The sequence below is a fragment of the Falco cherrug genome, chromosome 21 (genome assembly GCF_023634085.1).
Source record: "Falco cherrug isolate bFalChe1 chromosome 21, bFalChe1.pri, whole genome shotgun sequence".
NCBI classification, from domain to species: Eukaryota; Metazoa; Chordata; class Aves; order Falconiformes; family Falconidae; genus Falco; species Falco cherrug.
This window is the reverse complement of record NC_073717.1, coordinates 111,979-122,923: the sequence shown is the minus strand read 5'-3', so window position 1 is coordinate 122,923 and position 10,945 is coordinate 111,979. Positions and strand designations below refer to the sequence as shown.

At 54.3% G+C, this 10,945-nt stretch overlaps 2 protein-coding genes across 9 annotated transcripts; one reads left to right on the top strand and one right to left on the bottom strand.

Annotated features, from left to right (window-relative positions):
• The first annotated feature begins 1,667 nt into the window (after positions 1-1,667).
• On the top strand, positions 1,668-6,536 carry LOC102047161 (C-type lectin domain family 2 member D-like). Of its 8 annotated transcripts, none has more exons than XM_055697947.1 (6): positions 1,668-1,794; positions 3,775-3,929; positions 4,345-4,455; positions 4,772-4,953; positions 5,236-5,339; positions 5,702-6,536. In XM_055697947.1, the coding sequence occupies exons 2-6, from the start codon at positions 3,842-3,844 to the stop codon at positions 5,838-5,840; spliced, it is 624 nt and encodes a 207-aa protein (XP_055553922.1). In that variant the 5' UTR covers positions 1,668-1,794; positions 3,775-3,841; the 3' UTR covers positions 5,841-6,536. The 8 variants fall into 8 exon arrangements, with proteins under 8 accessions (XP_055553922.1, XP_055553924.1, XP_055553928.1 ...); XM_055697949.1 differs by having other exon boundaries at positions 1,690-1,808; XM_055697953.1 differs by having other exon boundaries at positions 1,719-1,742.
• On the bottom strand, positions 6,534-9,812 carry LOC102046987 (killer cell lectin-like receptor subfamily B member 1B allele A). The gene is made up of 6 exons (XM_014276723.3): positions 9,673-9,812; positions 8,864-8,980; positions 8,408-8,548; positions 7,828-7,982; positions 7,292-7,401; positions 6,534-6,885 (listed from the first exon to the last, which is right to left on the bottom strand). Exons 1-6 carry the CDS (start codon positions 9,743-9,745, stop codon positions 6,720-6,722), a joined length of 762 nt encoding a protein of 253 aa, XP_014132198.1. The 5' UTR covers positions 9,746-9,812; the 3' UTR covers positions 6,534-6,719.
• Between the last annotated feature and the right edge of the window lie 1,133 nt (positions 9,813-10,945).

Below are 10,945 nucleotides of genomic sequence, written 5' to 3'. Positions count from 1 at the left end.
TAGCCACAACGCTGTGGTGGTGGGGTTTTTGCAGCCTGCTGTCACTTTGGGGAAGACCCTGCCCGCCACCTTGAGTGACCTCCTGGGTCTGGCTGTGCACGGCCTGGTGCCCCTTTTTTTTCCCCTGTGTGTTGCCTTCACACCTGATGGCATGAAATTCAGCACCGTGACCCAGGTGATGCCCTCCCAGGACCAGCAATAGGGGGATACCTGAATCTTTGACCCCCAAGCTCTGAGCCTTGGGGCTTGCGACTGGAGCGGGATCCTGAGGGTGTCTTCTATCAGTATAAGCAGCAGCAGCAAGACCCCAAATAATTTCCTATGACTCGTATGACTATGGGCTTACCGCCGGCCTCTTGACTCAGTTCTCCTTGTGGAAAGCATACGTCACCCCCGGGTGCGCGGCTCGCTCGTGAGCATCTTCACTGGATGCATCTTCAAGAGGTTGAGGTGGATTGTGTGGGTAGGCGATGATGAGCAGCCACCTCCTTTCCCGGGGACACGCTGTCTGTGGTCAGGGGGCTTGGCATACTGAGGGGGTGGCCACACTGATCACCCCCGACCCATCTCCACAGCCAGCTCACCCAAACGGTGGTTTTGCAGATGGCTAGAGCAGCATTTAATTTATATAAATATTTTTTTTCTTCAAACAGGGAAAGTGGGCGGTTTCTCTGGGGAAAGGGGGGGGGGGGGGGGGGGGGGTGGGCGCATCACAGAGGGTGCAAAGAGCCTCCCAAGCCCCAAAGGTCTCCAATGCTCCAAGACAGGGACCACATAGTGCAGGGATGTCACCTCCAGGTACACGTTTCCAAGAGAATTTGAGGGCAGAAACTGGTGGGGATGGCAACAAGAAATAGTGTGTTGGGCCCAAACCCAAACGCATCCCGTTAAGAACGAAAATCTATCTTCATCATCCTCGCTGCAGCTTGCTCCATCTCCCCCTTCACTGGTGCGCCCCCAGAAGAAGACCCTGGCCCTGTCTCTCCCGCATCACCCATCAAGCAAGGTGGGCAGCCCCTGGTTTGATGAGAAATGAAGAAATCACCGTTCCTGTGAGGCAGGGAATGGGGTGAACCGGGATCTACCAGCATCAGCCAGGACCGGGGTCATCCAGGACCAGCACCTAGCAAGCTCATCGCTCCCGAAAACCATCATCCTTTTTCTGGAGGGAGGAGAGGCTGCTTCAGGCGGCCCACCAGCTGCCGTGTGTCTGCGGCCAGACGACATCCCCGCCACTTCCCGTGCTCCTGCGGTGACAGCCACGGGGGTCCCCAAAGGCAGGGCGGTCCCCGCGCGCTTGCTCCCCCTGCCTCCATCCTCCCCGCGCTCCCCCTCACCTACACGTTTAATTCCACGCCTTTCTCCTGCGAGCGCTTCCTTCTCTCCCCACGCCGGTTTTCCTCCCGGTCTGTTGCTTTTCCCCCCCGAGCGGCGAGCACCGGCGCAGCTGCAGCGAGCGGCTGCGCCCGCAAATCGCCTCAGGCCGCTGCGAAGGGGGGAGCGCGGAGCCCGGGGTGCGCTCCCCGCCGGCCGGGCGCGCAGGCATCCCCGCTCGCCTGCGCGGAGCAAAAAGAGCAAATGAAAAACCCCAAACCACGCACCGATACCTGGAAACTGTTAAGCACGGAGCACCGGGCACCGCTCCCTTCTGGGGGTGGCGCCTGAGCCCCCGGCGGCGCCGGTGCTGCGGGGCGCTGGGGAGCGCTGGGGAGCGCTGGGGAGCTGCCGGTGCGTTGCGCGGGGTGAGCTGCGCGGGGTGTGCTGCGCGGGGTGAGCTGCGCGGGGTGCGAGCCGGTGCGCTGCGCGGGGTGAGCTGCGCGAGGTGGGCTGCGCGGGGTGCGAGCCGGTGCGCTGCGCGGGGTGCGAGCCGGTGCGCTGCGCGGGGTGAGCTGCGCGGGGTGCGCTGCGCGGGGTGCGAGCCGGTGCGCTGCGCGGGGTGCGCTGCGCGGGGTGAGTGCGGAGCTGGGCTGGCTGCCAGGGGCTGCCCACAGACAGGGCTCTTCGGGGGGGGGGGGGTGCGCGCAGAAAGAATCGGGCAGCCAACTTACAAGCGGCAAATTGAAGGGAGGAGAGCCCCCCCCATCCCCCCCCCCCATCCCCCCCCCCTCCCCCCCCCCCCTCCCCCCCCCCCCCCCCCCCCTCCCAGACTGTCGCTGCTGCTCAGCCGGGCTTATTGAGGCTGCTGCCCCCACGGCTGCGCTGGCCCCCTGCCTGCGCTGCTGCGGGTGATTTCAGGGGACACGTTTCTTCGGCTGCTTCTTTTTTCCGTTCCGCTGTTTCGCAAGAGCTTTGCGGTGCTGAGGGGCGGAGGGCTCAGCCCCTTCCAGCCGGAGGGGTTGCTTTCGCTGGAAGGGAATGAAGAAAATCGTGGGGAAAAGGGGCAAATAATTACACCATTAAAAAAAAAGACTTAAATATATTTAAATTCAGTGGAATGAATAGTGGTTTGGGAGCAGATGGACTGAAAAGGCTGGAAACCACAGTGGGCTTGGGAGGGGTAAAGCCTGGGCAGGAGCTCAGCATGCTCTGTGTCACGTCTTAATTTTGGGGGGGTTTTGTGTGTGAAAAATGTGAACCTCTGTGGGGTCATTTTTAACGGACTTAGTTCAATTTTTACGTTTATCATTGGAAAGCTGAACCGAAAACGCACAGAAAGCTTCAGTTTGATACCAGCGACCTAAACAGTTCGGGTAGGGACATTTTCAAGGAACCGACTTTTTCTTTCGTTTCCCAAGTATTTTCGTTATGATGCAGCACGGAGCAGCCCCCAGCCCACGGAGGAAATTCCAGCTCCCACCCAGCTCGTGGCAGCGAGGGGCCTCTGCTCTACTGGTCCTGGCACCTCCAGGGATGGGGAGCATCGCCCCTTCCCAGCCCACCCTGGTTGGGGCTTTTTTTCTTCTCTTCTGCCACATTTCACCCTAAAACTGCTCCTGAAACGCTGTTCCCCAGCACGGCTTCAAGCATTTTCCTCCTGCAAATCCCCTGTGCAGGGAAAGGGAGTTTCTTGCCGCTTTTTCCCTGCTCTATTTATTGACAACAAAGACCTGCCCTGACCTTTAGAGCTGGTTCCCAGAGCGAAATGGTACAGGAATGCCCTTCGTAAGACCAAGGGAAGAAGTAAAAGCTGTTGTAACCCGGAAGCTCAGATACAGGAACTCAGATTAAGGTCTTTCCAGAGAGCAAAACAAGTTGTTTTCAGCATGAGCAGCTGGTCTAAATTCAGTTTCCTTTCCTCCTGTGGGTTTCTGGGGAGGGGGTCAGACCACGAGCTCCGCTCTGACCCGTCGGGGAGCTTGCTCCCTCCCTTCAGCAACTGCTGATGACCCCTTAACAGGCTTGCGTCCTCTTGTAAACACGTAAACTGCTTTTATCAACTGCGGATGGTTAAAAATTTTCGTTTTTCTTTTAATATTTAAACTCCCTTTAAATTTCTCTTTTCTCCCCTCTCCCCTTATCTTGTCTTCTCTTTCTTCCTTTATCTTTCCTCTTCAGGTTTTCTCTCCCTTTATCTTTTCTTTTCCACCCTTCTCTTTTATTCCCCCTCCCCTCTCACTGGGTCTTTCCTTCTGGCTTTCTTTTCTCCCTTAACGTGTTTTCAGCATCGGACGAGCACGCTCCCCTGCCACGGCTTCACATGGTACCTCTCGCCCCTGAGGCCTGGGGGTGTTGCAGAGGCCAAAAAAGATCCTCTGGAAGCTTCATGGGATCTTGAAATGCAAGAGGCATGGCTGGCTGTGGATTTTTCTCAGCCTTTTCTTTGTTGACACACAGCCTGAGCCACGATCCCTGCAGACACCAGTGGATGTGAGCCCCCGGGTCAGGCACTTCTCTGCCCACGATGGGGAAAGGAGCCCAAAAGCAGAATTCTTCAGATCAAGAGGAAGTGTTGAACAATTGCAGTGATGCAGAAAAGCAGTACAAATGGGGTAATGGCGAGGAAAAACCCCAACGACCCAGGTGAGGGCAAGGGGTGGGAAGAGCATCTTGCCCTGGTGGAGCACCAGTGGGATGGGGACGGAGTTTTCGGGTGGGTACGGATCAACCCAGGCACATCTGCACTAAATTTCACACGATGTGGCCACCTCTAAAGGCTGAAAAGCCCTAAATCCATCCCTAGGTCCTCAAAAGCATATTGGTGCTTTTGAAGGGGGACATGTTTGCTCTCCCCACCTTGTGGGCAGCCCCTTGAGCCCCCTGCAAGCTCTCCTCACCCTCCCGAGCCCCAGAAAGGTCCCTGTCCCAGCCAGGGCGCAGGATGGGCTGAGGATCCAGCAGAAAAAAAGGGCAAAGCAGGGGGAAAAGGACCCAGCTGAGCCCCTCGCCTATTCTTTCCTCCCCCAGGGTCCAACACCAGCAAGTCAGACTGGAAAAGATCCCACTCAGTGCGTGTTTCCGTCGTGGTGTGTGTGATGCTCATGCTCCTCGTCTTCACCCTGCTGGTGACCTTGACTGGTGAGTCCTGTCCAGGCATCCCCCACGGGGAGGATCCAGGCCAGGCAGCTCTGGTTTGGGGAAGTGGGGGGGATCCCGGGATTTTCCCGGCATCAAGGGATGCTCCCTAAGCAAAGCACCAAGCCTGCTTCAGGAGGGACCTCCTTTTTCCCTAAACCATGGTCCGGGTGACCTGGCTCCTCACTCAGTTACACTATTCCCAAGGGCATCACCCCCAATTTCCCCCCAGAAGCTTCAAGGGAAAAAAAAATAATTAAAAAATCCAGTTGTCCTGCTTTTTAAGGCTGCCTGTGCATCTTGCCTTTCTCTTTTTCAGTTGTCCGTGTGGGGTCCAGCTCGCCCCAGCCAGACTTCTCCCATGTGTGTCCAGACACGTGGCTTGGTTTCCAAGGGAAATGCTATTATTTTTCTGAGGATGAGAGCAATTGGACCACCAGTCAGGAAAGCTGTGTGGCCCTGGGAGCTTCGCTGGCCTCCATAAACACCATGGATGAACTGGTAAGAACGGCTGCTTGAGCCCCTGCAGTAGTTACCAGGGTGGGAAACATGGGGAAAACCAAACCAAACCAAACCAAAATAAAAAGAGATTTAAAAAAAGACAAAAAAATCCCCAAACCCAAACAAAAAAACCTGCTTGGCCCCAGATTGCACCCAGTGCTGTAGCCAGGAGCAGATACCTTGGGGAAAGCACCATCCCTGGGTGGGGTGATGGACACAGGTGGAAGAGAGGAGGCGGAGGAGGCAAGAACAGCTAAAAGACGACGCTTCTTTGATTTAAAGGTTTTCATTAAACGCTATAAAGGCGAAGCTAACCGTTGGTTTGGGCTGCGAAAGGAGAAGGATGAGAGCTGGTGGTGGACCAACGGCACAGCCTTCAACAACTGGTTGGTCCCTCTGTCTGCGTTGGGTGCTCGGAGTTGGCAACTGGGGCAGGTTTCTCTCTTGGTGTGGTTTGAAACGGCCCCGGGGGGGATGTTGCATTGCTTCTCCCATCTTGGATGGGTTTTCTTGGAGGCTCTGGGATGACCCGTTCTCCTGCCACCATGTCCGAGCAGCTCCTGGCTTTCCATGGGATGCCTGGGACGGAGCAAAGATGCTGCACACCAGCCCCCTATTAGATACCCTCAGCCAAATGCCATCCCTTCTTCTCCTAGAGAGGAAATGCCAGCTTGCCTTAATTTTTTTTCGGGGGTATCCTTCTTCCTTTCCTGCTTTTCTTACTCTCCTGGTGGTGTCGGCATTGCAGGTTTGAGGTGCGGGGTGGTGGACCCTGTGCATACCTGAACCAGGAGAGCATCAGCTCATCCCTGTGCCAGACCAAGAAGAACTGGCTCTGCAGCAAGCCCGACAGCTACGTCCTCTGGAAGCAAACAGCATATCCATAGCAAAACATTCCCAGAACAGGGGCTTCACACCAGCAGATCGAGCAGAAGTCAGCAGTTCGGCAAATCCCTGTGTCTGATTTTATCACCTGCGTTTATAAGCTTGTGTTTCAGTGAAACTTTCTCATCAGTACCTCTCTTATCGTCTTTGACAAGGTTAACTCTCCTTGGTCTGTCATTGCTGTTGGACCACTGCATCAGAAAAAGCTTGTTTTATTTGTGTTTTGAGATCAGTATTTTGCCTGTGAGCTGGTTGGGCCAGTAAGTGACTCACTTGAGTTTAATCCCCTGTTAAATTTGTTAAAGTGGTGGATTTGCACGGGCTTGGAATGCTTTAGAGTCGAATGTTTCTGCAAAAACCCCAAAACCTCAGAACCCAACCTTGCCCCCAAAACCCCTTAAAACCTCAAACAAAAGAACCCCAACTCAAACCCCACCCCCCTCCAAACCAACAACAACTAATCTCACAACTACAAAAAGACCCAGAAGACAAAATAACCCACCCCAAGACTCAGCCACCCTCCTGTGTCCTGGCGCTGATGCTCTCCGGTGCGCCCAGGGAGGCGCATGCCCGGCAGCGCATCCCTAGGAAAAATTTTTTGACTTGAGCTTTGCGATATTCATCATGTCTTCTGTGCCACCTGTAGTCTTTATTTTTTTTACAAGCCTGCCTTATTTCAATAAATTGAAGAAAGCTGGTTTTATAGGTTTTTATTGATGTCGTAGCTCTGCGCCCCTACAGAATTGTCTTGACCCACATGGGAAGTGGATTTGCAAACCCTGAAATCCCCCCCAGAGCCGTAGGGGCGAAGACGGGGCGGACGTCACCCCAGATATTGGCAGCAAGTGTCTTGCAGGCTGGATGTGTGGGATGGGCACGTGTCAGATGGAGCCGTCACATTTCTCCCCGCCTTCTGCCATCAGTGGGGAGAGCTGGAAGGGCTCTTTTTGGCAAACCCACTCATGTTCGCCCTTACAGGTGTCGATCTCCAACATCGCGTCTTTCAGCGTCCCGCACCCGTCATCCGCCTCCTGCAGCGTGCCAAACCTGCAGGACAATGATTTTATTGCCCCAGAGGAGCCAGCTCTTCCAGGCTGGCACAAGAGGGCAGGTGGGGAGGTCCTCTTGCCCTTTTCCTGCCACCGTCTTATGGTGCTACAAACACCACCTCGCCGGTGGTGGCCCAGATCTGACCGCAGGTTGCTGTGCTTGCAGTAAAACCTGCAAGGAGCATGCGCGGACCGGTAAAACCCGTGTCGGTTGCATGGATACGGTGGGACGTGTTGGGTTACCGTGCTCCGTAAACCCAGCGCTCGGTCTGCAAAGCTTTGGCAGGGTGAGTACAAGACCGTTGCAGGGACCACCAGCTCTTGGCAAGGTGGATCAGGGCATGCGGTGATCTGAGATGGAGCAAAGCTGCTTTTCATGCCAGCAGGTTGCCGGGTACACTCACATTTTGGTGTTAAAGGGCGTGTGGTCCACCCACATCCAGCTCCTATGGGATGACATTAATCCGATCCACACTGGCTGCGTGCCTCTGCCTGTAATATTCTTGATGTACTCCTGAGAAATGAAGGCGGTTGGTTGCTCCCAGAATCTCTCCGCGGAGAGTTTCGTGGAAGTGCAAAGCCACGGAGTTAACTCCGAGTCATTTAACCCCCAAGCAGAAGGGATGCGAAGGTCTCCTGGGCTTTGAAGGGCTGGAAACAGCTTCAGTTCAGCGCCCGAGACACCAGTGCCTCCACCTGGGCTCTGCATCCCTCCTCTTCCTCCTATGCCACCCGTGGGTGGGGGGACATAGAGGGGCTTCAGGTGACAATTCAGCCCCTTCTTCTTCCCCGTCACCTCTTAGGAGACATCAGAGCAGGAGACGGGCGAGAGCCGGTTGTATCCCCACACCTCCTGCTCCCGCGCTTAACCACTCCCCTGCCCACCCCCCCCAAAAAAAAGACTTTCAGGACTTTTTCAAGCCTTCTCCTCTATATTTACCTTTTCTTTCTCATTCCGCAGCACTACCAGCTGAGACTCCTGATTTTCGCAGCCCTTCTTGCCCCGAGTCCACTCTCCCTTTTCCTTGGAAAGCTGGTAGCACATGTCCCCATGGAGCTGCCAGTTCTGGGGACACAGCTTGCAGCCAGCACAGGCTGAAGAGGAGAGAGAACCATGAGACACCCCAAAGGGTGGTCAAGGTCTTCCCCAACCACCAGCCGAAGGGCACCGAGGGCTTCCTCATCCCACAGCCCGGCTCTTTCCCCATCCTTCGGGGTTTTTTCACACTGTTGTGGCTTTTCCTGCTCGCCCTGCAGCTGGGTGACCGCGAGGATGCTACCGGCTGGTTGGGATGGAGGAAGGGCGGTGAGGAACCTCCTCCCTAGGGTTGACCCTGGTCCTCCACGGAGGATGGGTCAGCAAAAACTGCACGCAAAGAAATAATTCTTCCTTGCCAGCTCCCCTCTGCTATCACAGCCTCCCATCTCCAGGGGCCTTCCTTGCAGTTGGGTGGGAGGGAAGCCCCGCAAAGGTCCCACCTCAGCATCTCCCAGCAGAGCTGGGTGGGAAGGGAGGTTACCTGTGCGGTTTTCCTGCTGGGACTTGCAGAAATACCCCATCAGGGATGCCAACACGCATCGCTCTGTGTGGTTCCTTCCCCAGGTCTCGTTGCCTTGCCGGGGAGCGACCGTCGCCGCCGGCTGCAGACAGCCCTGAAAAACTTGGAGGAACAACCTGGGGTGAAAGACTGCGGCCGTTTGAGGGTAAAACCCACAAAAACAGGTAGGGCTGGGGTTGATTTTGTGCAATCCTCTTTTTTTTCCCTGCTGCAAATGCACCCAATTTGTTAAGCCAGCCTGAAAAACATGGCTTGTGTCCTCCACCCTCGCCGAGGGGGTTACTCTTGGTGGGGGACGTGTCTAGGTGCATCTTCATGGGGCAACCTCGTCCCCTCCGAAGGCTGAAATGAAACCCGATTTCCCCTCCGCGCTCGCTCACTGGGGTTTTGAGATGTAGGTAAGAGCTGGTTACTCACCCTGCCTGCTCAGCACCGCCACCAGCACCAGCAGGATGAGGTGCCCCAGTGCACTGGCTTTGAGGAGGACCCCATGCCACCGTGGGCACAAGGCAGGAGTGAGAGTGGCCACCTTTGCTGAAAAAAAAAAAAGAAAGCACATTTTCACATGAAAAAGCTGGGGTTTTTAGAGGAAAAAAAAGAACCACCCCCACCCCCCCTTTGTCAAGCCAGCAAGCTTGAGCAGAAGTTTATGGCTGCTTTGCTTCCTCAGAAATACAAATCACTACTGATGGGGTCCAGAGGTCGGATGCAGACATGAGGGCATCACCTAAGGGTGGGTTTTCAGGTGGTGGAGGGGCTACAGGCAGCCTTGGGCACCCACCAGTGGAGCTCAGGCCTGAAACCTTCTGCAGCTGGCTTAACTTAGAGCAGGAGGAACCCACTCGCGGTGGAGCTGGGAGCCGGCGGGACACAGGTCTCTCCAGCGTCTCCACCAGGATCCCCTGCGTGGGCTCAGCAGCAGTTTTCCATCGAGGTGCGTTGGCTCGTGTCGGGTGCCTCGGGACCCGTTTTTTGCCACAAGTGGCGGGTCTCAGAGGTGAAACTCTTCAACCTCCAGATGTTTGCAAGCTCCCCTCTCCCCCATCCCTTCTGCGCAGTTTTCCCCTCTGTGCCAGCCGGGATCCCACCGTCGGGGGTGTTTAATCCAGCCAACGTTTCCCATCTGTCTTGGAAACCTCCACATGGGGATGGATAAGCAAGAACCCCCCAAAGTCTTCCCAAAGCAAAGCTCGGAATAAGCGCTTTTTCCCCAAAATAACACTTACTGTGACACTTCTTGGCAGAAGAAAAGCTCTCCCCGGGGTGTCTTAAATCAGCATAAACTATTTCCCCAGCCATGATGGCTCAGGAGGTTGCAAGAGCGTCTGAAGAGTGAAGTTGTTCTTGGGCAACCTCACCTTATGACCGACTCGCTTGCGCCTGCGTCCAGCTCCAGGAAATGGCATCGTCTGGGCCTTTTATTTCCTTTTGTTAAAAAAATAAATATTAATTTTATATATGTATCTCCAACAGGCTTCCCTTGTAAATTAAGGTCAGTCGCGGGTAGGTGTCCTCTAGCCAGGAGGAGGTCGCACATCTGGAGGTGCAGAAACACCTATGGGCGTAATGATTGCACTGAGCAGGCGGGAAAACATGCAGAGACAAAAAAAAAAAATAAAATTAAAAAAGCCTTTAAATAAGGTTTTTGAGGGTCAGGCTGAAGCACATCAAGGCTGGGATCAGCGTGGCCAGAAGCAGACAATCAGGTGACTTGGCAGCGGGCGATATTTCGTGGTTTTTCCCCAGAATATTGGCTGCCAGCGACTTGAAACGGCTTTTGCTGTACGCGGCTGTTTCTTCTGCTGCTTTTGATGCAATGGTCAGTCTCTGTCCTACCTGCTGGCACGGAGGGTTGTAAAAGCACGGGGCGCGCAGGGACTGCCCGGCTCTGGCACTGGAACGAAGCAGAGTGGGTTTTTTCTAGCCGTTTCCTGCAGGCTGCTAATTAATTTTATCCTGTTTTACTGTCGGTTTTTTTTAAAAAAAAATCTATTTCTTTATTTCACTTTATTTTGTCTTGCTTTATTTTACTTCTGCTTTACTTATTTCGATTTTTATTTGGCAACCTCCCAGCCCCGGCGGGTGACTTTAGGGCATCCAGACGGATACTGCGTTTCCTCTTCTCCTGCAGGTTTGGGACCATCGCACAGAGCAACCAGCAGCACAGTCCCCGGCTATCCTGCCCTTTTTCCCTTCCCTTTTCCTCTTTTTTTTTTTTCTTTTTTTTTTTGCTATTAACCCCATTTGCAGACATCTTTTTATAGAGATAGAAAGATAGAAACAAGTTTTGTTTTGGTTTTTTTTTGCACGTACCTAAAAGACAGCAAGAAAAACCCCAGAACTTTGCCCCAGTACCTGTCAGCAGCAAGAAATCAGGTAAAAGCAGAGAAACCCAAAGGCTGCAGCAGAAAAAGCGTGGCCTTTCTAAAATCTTTTTTTTTTAATGCTTTCTTTTTTTCAATTATTTTTTTTTCTCTACCTGCAGGCTTCATTAGCCCC